A 17,701-nucleotide genomic window follows, 5' to 3' on the forward strand; every position below is an offset into this window, starting at 1 on the left:
TAAAGATCACCTATGTGGGAGAGAAGTGGGGCCGCTTCAAAGGAGAATTGCGAGGCACAATTCTTTAAAAACTCCTGCAGAACCAGGACGATGTTCCATGGCCAAAATGGACATAATCATGAGAACTGAATGAGTCAGGAAAGATATAGTGATGAGTATGTCATCGTTTACACAAACGGTCGAACAGTTCAAGGACATCGCGTCATACTGTCTACCAGTAAAGTCGATATACTTATTCGAGCGAAGGTTCAAGGAGCATTCTCTACCTATCGTATGCTATATCTGACCGCCGGAACTATCACCAAGTCAAGCTCCGCGTCTGTCTGTCTATGTGGTGCGTGCTACTGGACCATCAATCTCATTTGTGGGGGATTGTTGGACAAACTTAGTATTTTAGACTAAGTTGTGAATCATTTTGAGACTCTATATGAGTGAGACACATTATGTGTTAGTGGTGTGTATTTATTGGAACATATTCTCCTCTTCGAGGGGATTCCAACGCATATTTACACGCTCAAAATGAGTAAAAGGTGAATGAGAACTGATGTTCCAAAGTTTTACCTTTTAATATGAAAAGTGGTTTTGTACCACATCGAGAGTAGCACAAACCTATTCCTTAGTTTTTCTTATAAATACCATGTACCACATCGAAAAGAAAAGCAAGTCCTTTCAAGCCTCACTTTATAAATAGAGTCTTAGGGCATCAGTTTTATTAAGTCAAGGGAATAAGAGTCCTCTCTTTCATTCTCGGTCTCTTTAGTCTTAAATTTTCCAATACTCCGGTGATAGTTCTCGGGCTTAGTTCAAATTCGCTGAGAGTATATTCGATCTATCGATTATACTGGTATCTCGTTTTATCCTGAGAGGCTATCGACTCGCGCATACGGTGAGAGGCGAAATAGCTTTAAGGAGACAGTTTCAACTGGACTCGAGGATTTCCATTTGGTTATATTCTTCCTTTCTCTGTTTGATTTCGTTTACTCACGCACACACTTGTTTGATTTATATGTATTAATCGCAGATTGTATTTGCAATCTCTTTGCAATATATTGGTCAGTGCCCAAGGTGAGTTTGTTCAGCATCTGCATTGTTTCACTTCTTGCATGTTTGTTTCCGACAAATGATTATAATTTAATTGTTAGAATGTAGCTTCTTACTAGCTAATGATCGTATTTATGCAATTACGTGCAGTTAAGTATTACGTTGATTGTGGTTCTGTGCTGGGGAAGACTGATGTCTCTGGTAATATATGGCAAGGAGACTTATTACTTGTGTCAAATGGGGTGATACAAGGCGTGCAATCAAGCAATACAGATTCTGATCCTATCCTGGACACTCTTAGAGTATTCACTACTGGTAATAAGAACTGTTACAATTTTGTTTCTAATAAAGGTGAAAGGGTTCTGGTTCGTGCAAGCTTTAATTATGGAAATTATGACAACAAGTCCTCCCCTCCTACGTTTGATCTTCAGTTTGATGGAAACTTCTGGACCACTGTCAAGACTTCGATTGATAAAGTTGTGACCTATGAAGTTTCGTATGTTGTGAAACGTGATGTTATAAGTGTGTGCGTAGCACAGACAAAGTCCGATCAGTTTCCATTCATATCAGCTCTTGAAGTTCTTAGCATGGATTCGGATATTTACCGCAGTGCAGATTCCAATTATGCTTTGCTTTTGAAAAGTAGGGTTGCTTATGGTGCAGATGCTATTATCAGTTACGTATATAACAATGTCTTAATTTTTACTGCATCAAACAAGCTGTATGTATGTAGTTATTTTTTCGATTTGTACATTTCAGAAACTGTTTGTGATATATAAGACTCATATGTGAAACACATTAAGCCTGTGACTCACCGTATCATCCTTGGAGCTACGTGCCCCACTTTGTGCAAATTGTTTTTGTCTACGTAGCTAAATTTCTTGTTTTGTTTTAGGTCGCCAACCGATTATGATCGAATTTGGACTCCTGCTGTACTTGGGAGAGGACAAATTAATTTCACAGACGATTCACTTAATTTTGCAGTAACTGGTCTTCCTATAGAGGTGCTGCAGAACGCAGTTACAACCGCAAGCACTTCTGATAATTTGATATTGGCTTCTGGATTTCCATCTAATGTTGTTTCTGTGTACATAAGCATGTACTTTTCTGAACCAACACAAGTTACAGGAGAAAGATCCTTTGTGATTTATGTGGACAACCAAGACAAGTCTGCTTCGAATATTGTACCACCTTATAATGATGTGAAACACCAGACGGGTACGGTGGATGTTCTTTCCAACTCAACATTGGCATTGGTTGCTACCACGGGTTCAGAGCTCCCGCCTCTCATCAATGCCATGAAACTTTTTTATGTGAGCAAGGACCAATTAACAAATGGAACACATGCTGATGATTGTAAGTATAACTACCTAGTACTAACATCTACTACATTTTAAGCTATTCAGTTGTTACTAACGTTAAAAGTCTTTAACAATTGCGTTTTCTTGGTTTTTGTTTCAAGTGGAAGCTTTGGGTTTGCTTCAAACACTATATCCTGTTTTGCAATATTATAGTGATCCTTGTCTTCCTGCAACCTTTACTTGGGACTGGGTTGAATGCAATAATGACGCCACTCCTCGCGTAACAGCACTGTAAATAACATTCCTTCTTGTACATATTGTTCAAATAATCTCACTATATAACAGTCTAATTTTTGAAGAGATATTGATTGAACATCATACAGTTTGAAATGTTACATTTACGTCGGGACTTCATTCTTGGTGAGTACTGGTTTCATTACTGACTTGAAACTTGATTAACAGGCATCTTGACAGTTATTATCTCACAGGGGCACTTCCAGATTTAAGCTCCATGACCGGTCTCAAGACAATGTGAGTTTCACATTCATTTACAATTACTGGCCTTCACCTTGGCTCCTTGTCTTCGTATAAATATGTAGTATACACATACATGATAACAATGTCCACGATGCAGAGATATGCAAAATAATAGCTTCACTGGAGTCATCCCCGATTACTTTGGAACCTTGCCTCACCTTAAAGAATTGTGAGTATTATTCACTCTACTACAACAGATCAGTATGCAGTAGTGTGTCTGTGTGTGTACATTTGTGTTATTGTTTCTCATATTCCATTCAACTTTTCGAAGTTTTCTAATGAACTATATACCTTTTTCCCAAAGGAATTTGGCCGATAATCAGCTAAGTGGAAGCATACCGTCATCAATATCAGAAAATAAAAATATCAAACTAAAGTAAGCCCATTTTGGTTCATACAATGCAAGAACATGTCATATTCTGGATTTATGTAAACACTTAATTTAACTTGCAAAATCGAACGGGAGCTACAGTGTGACAGGCAACTCTGACTTGTGTACATCTGGGAAATGCGAAGATGCCACAACCACTACCACTACCAATACAGATACGCCTGGATTTCCAACACTAACAGGGTCACCTTCAACTGGAAAAAAGAAGAAAAAGACACCGCTAATTCTTGGTACCACAATTCCATCTTTTTTGCTTGTGTCCGCTTTTGTAAGCTTTCTCGCATGGGTGCTCCACAAAAGGAAGAGAACATCTGTAGCCTCAGCACACCATGCAGCTTCAGGTTACTTCTGAATCTCCTCTTATATCATCATTTCATTCATGTGGAAAAATGTGACACTAACTAGACTATATTATTTTTTGTTGCACTATATTTAGGACAAGGTGGAAAGATTGGTGAAGCAGTAATAAATGAGATGAAGGTAAACATAGAAAATCAAGTTATAGATGAGGCTTCTGATGTAATAAATCAGCATTCCTGAAATCACATAGCAGCCCCCAGTGTCACATAACCTTTTACATATTAATCTGATGCATTTTCCAATTCTTTGCTGCCTCATTTGTAATATTCAATAATTATTGTTTGTAGAATTGTAGTATATAAAAAAAATATGGTCCATAAACATTTCTAGAGTGAAATTGCTCAAGGAAATATGAACATTACTCCCCGAAAGATACATGAAGCCTCAATTTTTATTTACTAATCTTGTGTGTTAAAGATGTGATATAATATTTTTAAAAGATTTCATATAATTTTCAAGAAAAATGTGTTTCTTCTTCTTCTGCATCCAGCATGAAGTTAAACAGTTCATTTAGAAATTCAACTTAATTGACAAAGTGTTGGTGAGAGTGCGTACTTATATAAACAATTACGTGATAACTCCAGAACAATACTAAAACATGACAGTTTACATTTATACAAAAAATCAGAAGAAATGAAGACAAGACAAATACAAAGAATCAAAAAATTAGAAGAAGGTTTGAAGTCTGTTTACAGGTTACTGAGAAAAGTTCATTAATATGTTCATGCTTCAGTGAAAAATAAAGTTTAAAGACTTTTAGGATTTCAGAAATGTTGAAAATTCAGTATATAAATGTTACCAGAAGATTTTGGTGTATCGGCATTGATTAAAGATAGACATAGTAAGAAACATAAGAATCTGAACAATTGAAGATAGGGTAAAGACAGAGGTTAAAGAAGACAGTTGTAGTCTTGAAGTTATACTCACTAACAGGAGTTCATTTATATATTCAAGCGTCAGTGAAGAACAGTGAATAAAATATTCAAGATTGTAGTAGCAATGAAGACGTTGTCTAAATTACTAGAAGGGATTCCAGTGAAAGTACATTTGTTTATTGGCAGTCAGTGTTCGAAACGATAAAGTTGTTGCAAGCTTAACAATGTAATTAAGGCTATAATACGAAGACCTAAATCGAAGTTAGTCGTCTGTGAACTAGACCAGTTGTACTAGGCGTCAACAGCTGGTGAAAGGAATCTGAGTATTATTTATAGAAGAATTGTTAAGTTGAGAAACGTACTTGGATTGAATATTTATCTGTTAAAGTACGAGAAGAGGTGTGCAGGGGATATAGTTAAAACAACTCGAGGATTTGGCCAATTTTAAAGTTTAACTGTTAACTTAAATAAATTTATTTAATGGATTTTAATATAATTTATTTATTAAACTTAAAAAAAATTATTTCATAATCTTTAAATAAGTTTATTTTATAAATCTAAATTAGTTTATTTATATAAGTTATATTTAAGTTTATTTTATAAATTAATTTAATTACAATTTAAACTTAAATAAAAAAAAGGAAAAAGAAAAATAGAGGTGGGCAATAGAAACTAAGTACAAGTACTAGTGCCCATTGTCGCAAGTTAATAAAGAAAAGGGAAGCTATGTATCTTGTGCTCGCAACTAACTTTGTAATCAAATGAAGTACTTGTGAGTGGTCACCTGTAAGAAAACAAGTTACCAAAATACTCTAAAGTCACTTGGTTACACTCTTATTGCAAGTAAAGTAAAAGAAGCTACAATGTGGTAGCCAGCTAAGTGTGAGTGAAGAAAATGCGAAGTACTAAAATCCTCCTAGCACTCTTTCCCAAGTAAGCAAGTCCAAGCATCTCAACCACAATTTTATTATACAATCAATTATTTTTGTGGTTGATTTTTAGTCATATATTTTAATTGATATAAGTGTACACTCAAGCAGCAGATTCATGAGAGAGTTTCGTTCATCTTCTCTTCCAAGAGAGCTGGTGAAAATAGAAGCAAAGAGAGACAGGGAGATACGCACTCAAAGTTATATCTGTTAATCTTCTCACCGGAGTAACGTTATAATGTTCGATTTAACTCTTGTATAAGGGTTATTATAAACGTTACCCGCTAATTAAATTCTTAGACAAATAAAAAGCTAGATCATTGTATAGGATTTAATTTGTTGATCTTTGTAGAAGATAGGAACTTTGTTGTTCTTAGATTGTAACCGGTTAATTTATTTACCGTAGTGTAGCAACACCCTCGTGGATTTATATACGAATATATATTTTCCCGAATATCTTGTGTTCCTCATTTTACTGTTCCAAACACTATTCGCCTCAAGAACACGGAACCATTAACCGAGCACTAAATTATATATCCGCAAAAGATTCAAAAGAATTTTTTAATTTAGTGAGTATCGTATTCAACCCCCCTTCTACGATACTTCGGGACCTAACAATTGATATCAGAGTTGACTGATTGATACATAAATCAGGATCCTTAGCCCAGTACAGCTCGGTGTGTAGAAGTTGTTGGAACTCCAATTAACGAGAAAATCTGTTAAATAAATTTATTTTATTAATTTAAATTTACATAAATTTATTTTATTAATTTAAATTTACATAAATTTATTTTGTAAATTTTCTTTAGCAACTTTATTTTATAAATTTAATTTAAATGAGTTTATGATTTAAACTTGAATAAGTTTATTTTATGAATTTATTTTAAATAAATTTATTTTATAAATTTGAGTTAAATAAATTTATTATTTAAATTTTAATAAATAAAATTTTTAAACTTAAATTTATATTTTCGGTTAATTTTTCTTTGACTGGCTGCCAGACTGTTTTTTTTCCTCTGCAAATTAGCTGCCATTTTCTTTCAGTGTATAAGATGGTTTGTTTGGTTTTGTTTGAATAACTGCCAATTTCCAAATGAACAAGGTTCATTACTGTGTCGAGGTACAACAAACACGCGGATAAGAGCGTTGACTCTGCAGTGTAGTGAAACACACGCGCGTGTAGGAAACAAACAGTGACAGTCACATGCTATAATTAAACAATAGCCAGAGTTTAGCTTAGCAGTGCAATGTTTTTTTAATAAGTGCTAACTTGCGACCACCTCACTCCTTGGAGTCGCAAGTTAGTATTTTATCACAAAAACTAAGTACTAGTGTTAGTACTCAGGTCCACCTGTGTAAGGAGGGAAGTCACAAATCAGGAATGAACATTAAAAAAAACAAGGAAAAGACTCTACACGCCCTTTACTCGCAACTCACATGCTCACATGCTCTTGTTGCAAGTTAGTTTTTGACAATTTTTTCCAAGTGTAAGAAGCAGTCCTGGTCACAAGTAAGGTGTAGAGGAGAATGAAGTCTCTAGTTAGCTGATGCATGCACTTCATATTTTTTATTTCTGATTGTTGAGTGGCATTTATGACACTTTATAACGCTCCATTAAGCTTTGAATTGGTGTTTTTGTACTCAGGTTCTTGGTCTTTTAATGTATTTTCTAGTATTTTTGCATTTCAGGCATTAATCCGGAATCTAGGTGAATTAGCATTGACTTGATGCTAATATGGTTTTAGGATGGTGTCCAAGGAATAAAGCTCGTGAAAACCAACTCATTGCAGCAAGAAAAGAAGAAAAAGTAGATTTTCCAGAAGGTCGGCGCGCCCGCGCTGTCATAGCGCGCGACCGCTCCGAAAGAGTAGAGATACAGCGCGCCCGCGCTGATCAAGCGCGTGGCCGCACCGGGTCGGATATTAAAATCATGATTCTTGTGGACTTTTGATTGGAAGGACTTCTACTATGCATGGGCTGCTATATATACCTAAATAAAGGTCGGTTTTCATAAGGAGACGTACCAGGGCACAAGGAGAAGGCGTAAGAAGACCGTTTTAGCACAATTCAACGAAGGCGAAGAAGATCTAGTTTTTACTTGTGATTCTTTATTTAAGTTGTAACTATTGGATGCTAGTTTTCTTATTCGTGAACCTATAATCTTGTTTCGTACTTGGTTTATTATTTATTAAATATAAAGACTACGTTTATTATACCATGCTCTCATCGGAACCCACGTTGATGATGAGTCTGATTATGGGCTAATCGTTATCGTGGAGTTCTAGCGGATTTATTTATGGATTTCTTTAGTTAATTTATTTCGATGCCTTAGTATGTGGTGATTGTATAATAACCTAGTATTGGTTGTGCTTATTCGTCTTATGAGCGTCGCGAACTTATAAGTTAGCGTGTTAATTCTTAATGAAGCGAAAGTGAATTTAAGGGTTTAGAACTTGTCATGCTAGCATAGGTTCATGTTTTATTATTATGCATGATTCGTAGGTAATTTTAACCATCTTACTTGCCCTATGTAATCACGATAGATAACTTGTTCATTAAACCGTTATGTTGTCAAATTTTATAGACATATATGATCTCAATATAATTGGTGTCTATTCAGCTTATATCTCTTTGGTGGATTTCTGGTAGTATGGTACTCGTGCAACGAAAGTTGGCGTTTATCAGTTTCGTGTTATCTGATTAGTGTCATCACCATTACATGCTAAGGTTAAGAATGAAGAGGCTATTGAATGAAATATTTAATGAAGTTAAAATCCCATGTTTGTGTCATATATTATTCAACTCTCTTTAATCTCTTAGTTAATATTCTCTAGTATAATTCTCAATAGTTAATCGTAGTATAATCAAAACCCAAATTGTTATTTATCTTAGCATTGAATAATAGTCATATCATTGTTGCATAAGTGCATAAATCACATAGTTAATTTAACCGGTCTCTGTGGGAACGAACTAGAAATAATTCTAAATTACTTGCAATCGCGTATACTTGCGTGAATTATTAGCGCGTGCTTAGCGACTAACAAGTTTTTGGCGCCACTGTCGGGGACACGGTGTTAACTTTTAGTTTATGTGTTTGTCATCAGTGATCGTTAAAGTTCATTGACTCGGACATTGTTACTTACCTACTCTTTTCCTTGTCGTGTTTTAGGTACTCTAGCGAGCGTGTATGCATACGCGTTCGCGGGCTAGTAAGAGAACTTTAGATCAATCCGAGGAGGAAGCTGTAGTGATTCGAAGGGAAGTTTTTTAGGACGAAGAGAAAGTAGAAGAAGAAGAGAAAGTTGAGGAACCAGCTTTAGTAGTGATGGGAGATCAAGAAGAAATTTCTCAGGCTTTGATGGAATATTCTCAGCCTAAGATCAATGATATTCAGTCAAACATCATCAGACCAGCCATCTCGGCTAACACTTGAGATCAAGTTGAGCACAATTCAGATGATACAGAACTCAGTTTAGTTTGGGGGTTCTCATACAGAAGACCCCAACATGCACATGAGGGATTTCATCGAGATCTGCGACACTTTCAAGTTCAATGGGGTGACTGAAGATGCTATCAAGTTGAGACTTTGCCATTCTCTCTGCGGGATAAAGTAAAGTTCTAGTTACATTCTCTACCACCAAGGTCTATCACCACATGAGAGGATCTTGCTCAATAGTTTCTCACTAAATTATTTCCTATGGCGAAGACTGCTTCAATCAGGAATGCTCTTACTCAATTTGCGCAGCAAACTGGAGAATCTCTGTGTGAGGCTTGGGATCGATATAAGGAGATGCTAAGGAAGTGTCCACACCATGGCATGCCTGATTGGATGATTATAAACTGTTTCTACAATGGTTTTGGCGCATAGTCTAGACCTATGCTCGATGCAGCATCAGGAAGAGCCTTGTGGGCTAAGAGCTACAATGAAGCTTATTAATTGATCGAACTGATGGCTACTAATGAATGCCGGAATCCTTCTCAGAGACTAACTCAGGGTAAAGTAGCAGGAATTTCGGAGTTGGATGCAGCAACTGCTATAGCTGCCAACTTAAGGCTTTGACGATGAAGGTGGACATTTTGGCTAATTATGGAGTTAATCAAATCACTAATATCTGTGAGCTTTGTGCTCGTGCCCATGAGACTAATTAGTGTGCTATTTCTAGTGAATCAGCTCAGTTCGTGAGCAACTTTCAGAGGTCGCAACAACCTGTGCCAGCCATCTATCATCCTAACAACCGCAATCATCCTAATTTCAGCTGGAGCAACACTCAAAATGCGGTTCAACAGCCTTATCAGCAGTACCCAACAAAGCAGTATAACCCTCCTGGTTTTCAACAACCGCAATATGCCCCTATACAATAACTTCAACTTCAGCAGTTACCGCAAGCTAATGAAAAATCTGAATTGGAGGAATTGAGGCTCATGTGCAAGAGCCAAGCTGTTTCTATCAAGACCTTGGAGAATCAGATTGGGCAGATTGCTAATGCATTATTGAATCGTCAACCTGGCACGCTTCCAAGCAATACTGAAGTGCCAGGTAAGAGGGAAGCTAAGGAGCATGTTAAGACAATCACATTGAGGTCTGGTAAGGTTGCAAATCCTGAAAAAGCTAAGACTCCAGAATCTGAAGTTAAGGCTGAAAAAGAAGAAGTGCAGAAGGAAGAAGAAGTGGAACCAAGGAAGACTACTATTGAGCACACTCCTCTTGAGGGTAATACAGGGGAGAAAATCCTCCACCTCCTTTTCCTAAGAGGCTGCAAAAGAAAAAGCTGGATAAGCAGTTTGAGAAGTTTCTGGAGGTGTTCAAGAAACTTCACATCAACATACCTTTCGCCGAAGCTCTTGAACAAATGCCTAGTTATGCGAAGTTTATTAAAGGTATTCTCTCTCGGAAGGTGAAGCTTGATGACTTAGAGACCGTTGCTCTCACAGAGGAATGCAGTGTTGTGCTACTACAGAAGTTGACTTCGAAGCTTAAAGATCCTGGAAGCTTCACTATTTCATGCACCATTGGAAATGTGTCATTTGACAAATGCTTATGTGACTTGGGAGCTAGTATCAATCTGATGCCTTTGTCAATTTTCAAGAAGTTGGATTTACCTGATCCAAAGCCTACTTATATGACTTTGCAGTTGGCCGATCATTCTATTACTTATCCATGAGACATTGTTGAGGATGTTTTGGTTAAGGTGGATAAACTCATCTTTCCTGCTGACTTTGTAATTCTTGATTTCGAGGAGGATAAGAAGATTCCCATAACTGATGCCTTAGAAAAAGCCTTGTTGGGGAACTCCGATAGTGAAGATGATGAAATGGATGAGAAGTTACAATTTCTGAATGCTTCTCCCTGGAAGAGGAAAATAGACATGCCTTTTGAATCTCTTGGAACGGAGGATCTGAACAAAGCTCCTAAGTGCCTCAAGCCATCTATTGAGGAAGCTCCTACTCTTGAGCTTAAACCACTACCTGAACACTTGAGGTATTCTTTTTTAGGTGAAGCATCTACTCTTCCTGTGATTATTATATCTAACCTTTCAGGTAGTGATGAGGAAAAACTCTTGAGAATTCTGAGAGATTTCAAATCGGTAATTGGATGGACGATAGCAGATATCAAGGGAATCAGACCTTCTTATTGTATGCATAAAATTCTGCTAGAGGAAGGTAGCAAGCCTACTGTTGAGCAACAAAGAAGGCTAAATCTTTGTCATGAAGGAAGTAGTGAAGAAATAAATTCTTAAGTGGATGGATGTAGGGATCATATATCCCATTTTTGACAGTTCTTGGGTAGTCCAGTTCAGTGCGTACCAAAGAAAGGAGGTATCACAGTCGTTGCTAATGAGAAGAATGAGCACATTCCTACTCAAACAGTCACGGGGTGGAGAGTCTGCATGGATTACAGGAAGCTGAACAAGGCCACAAGAAAAGATCACTTCCCTCTGCCGTTTATTAATCAGATGCTTGACATATTGGTTGGGCATGAGTACTACTGTCTTCTGGATGACTATTCTGGATATAATCAAATTTGCATTGCTCCAGAAGATCAGGAGAAGACTGCTTTCGCTTATCCATTTGGTACTTTCGCCTTTCGAAGGGTTTCTTTTGGGTTATGTGGAGCATCGACCACATTTCAGAGATGCATGATGGCTATCTTCTCTGATATAATTGGTTAGAATGTGGAGGTGTTCATGGACGATTTCTCTGTGTTTGGTGATTCAATTGATGAGTTCTTACAGAATCTAGGCGACGTTCTCAAGAGGTTTGTTGAGACCAATCTGGTTCTCAATTGGGAGAAATGTCACTTTATGGTGCGACAGGGCATTATTCTTGGGCACAAGGTCTCTAGTAAGGGTCTTGAGGTGGACAAAGCCAAAGTGGGGGTCATGGAAAATCTTCCCTCACCAATTTCTGTTAGGGGAGTTCGCAGTTTTCTTGGTCATGCGGGCTTCTACAAGCGGTTCATCAAGGACTTCTCAAAAATTTCTAAACCTTTGTGCAATCTTCTGGAGAAGGATGTTCTGTTTAAGTTTGATGATGAGTGCTTGGCTGCTTTTGAGTTCTTAAATAAGAGTTTAATCACGAAACCGGTCATAATTGCACCTGATTGGAGTGAACCATTTGAGATGATGTGCGATGCAAGTGACTATACAGTTGGAGCAGTTCTTGGGCAGAGAAAGAACAATATATTTCATGTGGTCTACTATGCTAGTAAGACCCTAAATGGTGCTCAGCTGAATTATACTACTATGGAGAAAGAACTTTTGGCTATTGTCTATGGTTTTGAGAAATTTCGATCTTATCTGCTTGGGACGAAGGTAATAGTATTCACTAATCACGCTGTAATTCGATATCTCATCTCGAAGAAGGACTCGAAGCCTAGATTGATTAGATGAGTTCTTTTGCTTCAGGAATTTGAGTTAGAGATCAAGGACATAAAAGGTACTGAGAATCAACTCACTGATCATCTCTCTCGTTTAGAGGATCCAAGTGTAACTTCACTAGATAAGATGTTAATAAATGAGTCTTTTCCCGATGAGCAGCTGTTTAGAGTGCAAGAGGAAGAACCGTGGTTTGCAGATATTGTAAACTACCTTGTGAGTAATCTCATGCTTCCCGACTTGTCGTACGGTCAAAGGAAGAAGTTTCTGCACGAAGTGAAGTGGTATATGTGGGATGAGCCATTTCTTTTTCGACAAGGAGCTGACCAAATCATCAGGAGATGTATTCCTTACAGCGAAACGGGGGGGATCTTGCGAGATTGCCACTCAACGCCTTATGGAGGACATTATGGTGAGGAAAAGATAGCAACTCCTATTCTTTAAGCAGGTTTCTTTTGGCCAACTTTGTTTAAAGATGCTCATCAGTTCGTTTTGAAATATGATCGATGTCAACGTGTGGGTAATATGTCCAAGAGGGATGAGATGCCTCTTAATGTGCTTCTCGAGGTTGAAGTCTTCGATGTTTGGGGAATTAACTTCATGGGGCCATTTGTCTCATCTTATAACAATCAGTATATCTTGTTGGTGGTCGATTAGTATCGAAATGGGTGAAAGTCAAGGTGTTGCCAACAAACGATGCGAAGGTAGTGCTTAATTTTCTTCATAAGCAGATATTTACAAGATTTGGAACTCCGAGAGTCATAATCAGTGATGAGGGGTCACATTTTTACAATCGCAAGTTCACTGCTATGATGCAAAGGTATAATGTGAATGGTCAAGCTGAGGTATCTAACAACTAGATCAAACGTATTTTAGAGAAGGTTGTGTGTCCATCAAGGAAAGATTGGTCTTTGAAGCTTGATGAAGCTGTTTGGGCGTATAGAACAACATACAAGACTCCATTGGAAATGTCGTCGTTTAAGTTGGTTTATGGTAAGGGGTGTCATTTGCCGGTGGAGCTCGAGTATAAAGCGTATTGGGCTTTGAAGAAGTTGAATCTTGATTTGGATGCAGCTGGAAAGAAGAGGATGCTTCAATTGAATGAACTCGATGAGTTTCAACTTCAAGCTTATGAAAACAATAAAATGTATAAGGAGAAAGTCAAGAGGTGGCACAATAGGGGTCTAGTGCTAAAATCATTTGTGTCGGGGCAACAAGTTCTTTTGTTTAACTCTCGTCTCCGTCTTTTTCCTGGAAAATTGAAGTCGAGGTGGTCAGGGCCGTTTATTGTCCAAACTGTGTTTCCACATGGAGCTGTGGAGATTTTTGAGAATGATTCGGGCCAAGCATTCAAGGTAAATAGTCAGAGGTTGAAGCATTACTATGGTGACACGGTAAATCGTGAGGTGGTTAGTGCCATTTTATTGTTCATTTGATCTCACATTTCTACGTCAAGCTAACGACGTAAAACAAGCGCTTCTTGGGAGGCAACCCAAGTTTGTTGTACATTAGTAAATAGAGGAAGTAAGGAGAAAGGAGAAAAATAGAAAAAAATAGAAAAACAGAAAATTTCAGGGCCAACTTCAGAAGCTGAGCGCGCACTCGCTGATCTAGCGCGCGGCCGCGCTGGAATTTCAGAAACCGAGCGCGCCCTCGCTAATCTAGCACGCGGCCCTGCTGATTTGGCAGAAAGTGAGCGCGCCCGCGCTGATCTAGCACGCGGCCGCGCCGGGTCCCTGTTGCAGAAAAAAATTAAAGGCAGTTTGTGAAAAGAAAATCGGGGTTTTTAATAGAAAATCAATTTCCACCCGATTTTTACTCTTCCACATCCCAAATTTCCCTCTCCAAATCAAACCCATTATTCCCATTATTCCCATAATCAATTCTCACTTCTATTCCATATCTAATTCTCTTCCAACCTCCTATATATACACACACACTTATACACAAACTTCTCCATCACTTCTCAATTTCTCTAACACAATTCTTTCTCAAACACTTATCTTTTATTCTCTCTTATTCAATCCCAATGGCACCCAAAATACAGCGAACTCAAGTAAGCATCATCACCACTGATTCTTCAAGTGCAGGTGGTGTGAGGCCAAGGTTTTCAAGTCCCGAAGCTGAAGCGGAGTATGCGAGGCTTCTCTTAAAGCCCCAAGAAGTGTGGTTTTCTGCCATCAGGGAAAGATGGTAAGTTATTGGAGATGATCTTGGAGACGGGTTGGGTTGCTTTTTACGAGACATCCGCTGCTGTGCCCATGAGTGTGGTTCGTGAATTTTATGCTAATGCAAAGGCAAAAAAGAATGGTTTTACTGTGGTTCGGGGGATGACGGTGGAGTATAGTGTTGAGGCAATAAGGAGGGTGATTGAGCAGCCCACGAGGAAGCCCGATCAGGATACTTGGAATGAGAAGACTCCGAAGGAGTTTGATTTGGATTTGATAGTTGCTACTCTTTGTGTGCCTGAGACTCACTGGAAGTTCAAGAGGGGCACAACTGATTATTCCACGTTTCCTGCTTCGTGCATGAACAGGTTCGCACGTGCTTGGAATTTGTTTATCTGTGCTAACATCATGCCATCATCTCATGTGCATGAGATTACTGTGGAGCGTGCACTCTTGTTGTGGGATATTCTGCAGGGGGACTATGTGGACCTTGGTATGGTTATTCACCAGGGGGACTACCGGTTTTTATACCCTATGCATCCATTATGACGAAGCTGTGTGTGGCAGTTGGTGTTCATTGGCCAGCACACGAGCAGCAGCAGCTCTCGAGTGCCCCGATTGATAGTTCGACGCTGTTGAACATGACAGAGTGGGGAGGAGGAAAGTCTGATTTGAAGGGGCTTGGTTACTAACTATAAAGTCTAAGTATTTATGACATTACTTAGAAATCCTTTATGTAATCAATGTTTATCCTTAGTCACTTATACTAATATAAAAGGTGTGAAATTTTTTCTTAAGTATAACTATTGTCATTGTGGATAATAATTTATTAAAAATAACCATATATTGTCCAATTAGAATAATTTTTATACTTACTTGCAAATTCCTTAATACTTTGATGTAGATGCAATAATTAATGAATCAAAGTATATGGAACTTAGAATATATTTCTAAGATTGCAAACAAGACAATGTTGGTTAATGTTTCTTTATTTATCGAACCAGTATTGTTTGAGATATTACAGTTGTTAAGAGTTAACAATTGTAAAATATTTAAAATTGAATGCTAATGTCTATTTGATAGATAATTGGTATTTAATTCATTGATATCTTATTTTAATATATTTGAATTATGATGTTAGACAATCCCATGTCAAATCAGTTTCATGATTTAAATTATAGTAAAGTAGCGTGCAACACAATTATTAGTATCTAAAATACTTGACAAGTATCTGTCAATGATATATTATTAATATTTTGTTGCAGATAATTGTGAAATTTTAAGTTATAGTGAATTTATATGAGTTATTATATCTGACAGATTCACCACAATTTAAAATCAGTAGTATAGTCATTCGTATTAAGATTACTTATCAATAAACAATGTTGTTGGTAATAATTTTATAAATATAGATTATGAAGCTTTTGACATGAATGAGAATTGCTTAGACTTTATCCTAAGTGATCAATGCTTTTACAAAAACTCGTTCATATTAAAAGATAAAATCTTTCTTTCTCTTCATAATACTGCTAGGTCATGAGTCTGTGTCTTTTTCATATTAAAAGACATGATTATTTATCTTTTTATGCATAAAAATAGACTTGTGCACTCGAACAGTTTTAGAAGAAAATCAAACTCTATTTTACTTTGGTGATTGCTTAATTCATGATAATCTTTTTGAATTCACTATTGTACATCATTTCTCTCAAAAGATTAAATGCATAGTTTTCATTCATTATAGATCTTAAGAGCATTTTATCTCTATATTTCCATATATTATGTGATGCTGGTTCAGCCTCCAATGGCCTTCTTTCATTTGTTAGTCATGAGGTTGAAAACCCACAACGTCCATCCCGGAATGTAAAGACCAACACGGAAACAGAACCAACCAACACTCTCTTACCCCTAAAATGAAGTATGAATGAGTGTGAGGGAGAAAATGCCTTAGCGCACCACATAAGGAAGGTTCTGAAGTCAACCCTGCAGCTCTGTCTCCTACAAAGATGAGTAGTATTAAAATTGAGGCAACTGTTAGCTCCCATACATCTTCTCAAAAAGATGTACTGGATGAAAAGGCACAAAAATAGTTACTTGATTTATCCTCTCGACAGGGTTTTATTGAATTTCGCCTATCGGCCAGGGTATCCGATGTAGTGTCACCACCTCAAACATAAACAATTCTTGATGCACAAGGAGAGTTTACACACACAAAGGAAGAGTTGACGAAAATAAGAGTTTCGACCATTTTAAGGTCATATTCGATTCTTCAAGGTTCTTTAATGGATCAATTTCCTATATAGGTGTTATGAGAGGATACTGATCCAATAGCCATATGTTAGTGGTCAGTGTCTACTTCCCTAGGCTTAAATCCCCTGGATGCATCTACGGATAGTGGATCTGACATACATACATTTTCTACGGGGGAGATAATACCATATTTTACATGGTATGTATGTGATTTAAACATGGTATTTTACATGGTATGTATCTGATTTAAACATGGTATGTTTTCATCCGGGATATCGCGTGTAATTATTCTTATCAATTAATAATTTTTATATGATTATTATGTGATTTTTGGTAAATTATCTGATGATTGGTGTGGATATGTGGATGCTTATATGTGATAAAGTATAAGTATGCTAATTTTATTATGACCAGAATAAAATATAGATAATTACGGTATTTTTCTGGTAATTTTTGGACTGTTATACGATTTTATATTGATTTATTAATTTTTTAATTATTTTCTGAATAATTACAAAATTATTTTATAAAGCCGGGAATCGTCCGACTTCAACCGTTTTATGTTTTTACAACCCGGAACTACACCGAAAACTCCTTCCTGACCCAATCTGGTAATTCCGGACATTTTTCGTGTTTTGACTTTTTCGATCCGGATTACGGTTTGACCCGTACGCGGCCCGGCGCAAGATTTTCGATACGATAATCATTTCGGTGAATCAACAAACCCCGTATTCTTGAAAGACAGGATATTATTACGTTATTCTCATATATAGTGTTTTATAAAAAGCCCGGTTGGGATAATTATCCAAAACTGATATCAAATCGGACCGTTATTACAATTACTTAGTGGCTAAGTAACTAATTTAACGATCCAAAATGATCCAAAATGAACCAATATTCCGTAAATATAAATAGCATATTTCTTATTTCATTTTATTCGTTTATTCATTTAAAACCAGTAAAAATATAGTAATTAC

The 17,701-nt window shown here is 37.1% G+C and overlaps 1 protein-coding gene and 1 non-coding gene across 2 annotated transcripts; one reads left to right on the forward strand and one right to left on the reverse strand.

Moving 5' to 3' along the window:
- The first annotated feature begins 1,175 nt into the window (after positions 1-1,175).
- LOC141690850 (uncharacterized protein At1g24485-like) lies at positions 1,176-3,810 on the forward strand. Its single transcript, XM_074495608.1, has 8 exons — positions 1,176-1,762; positions 1,937-2,397; positions 2,504-2,633; positions 2,805-2,873; positions 2,977-3,048; positions 3,184-3,255; positions 3,346-3,611; positions 3,707-3,810. Exons 1-8 carry the CDS (start codon positions 1,176-1,178, stop codon positions 3,808-3,810), a joined length of 1,761 nt encoding a protein of 586 aa, XP_074351709.1.
- Positions 3,811-9,146: 5,336 nt separating this feature from the next.
- On the reverse strand, positions 9,147-9,253 carry LOC141694658 (small nucleolar RNA R71). The gene has a single exon (XR_012563946.1). It is a non-coding gene; the product is annotated as a small nucleolar RNA R71 (small nucleolar RNA).
- Positions 9,254-17,701: the final 8,448 nt, after the last annotated feature.

The sequence above is a fragment of the Apium graveolens genome, chromosome 10 (assembly GCF_009905375.1).
Source record: "Apium graveolens cultivar Ventura chromosome 10, ASM990537v1, whole genome shotgun sequence".
Taxonomy (NCBI): domain Eukaryota; kingdom Viridiplantae; phylum Streptophyta; class Magnoliopsida; order Apiales; family Apiaceae; genus Apium; species Apium graveolens.

What these genes read in the sequence shown, in the direction of transcription:
- LOC141690850 (XM_074495608.1), top strand. Translation starts at nt 1,176, where the DNA reads ATGCAATTACGTGCAGTTAAGTATTACGTTGATTGTGGTTCTGTGCTG. An exon ending in ACTCCTCGCGTAACAGCACT is followed by an intron (nt 2,634 to 2,804) that starts GTAAATAACATT and finishes CTTGATTAACAG; the next exon opens with GCATCTTGACAGTTATTATC. An exon ending in ATGACCGGTCTCAAGACAAT is followed by an intron (nt 2,874 to 2,976) that starts GTGAGTTTCACA and finishes TCCACGATGCAG; the next exon opens with AGATATGCAAAATAATAGCT.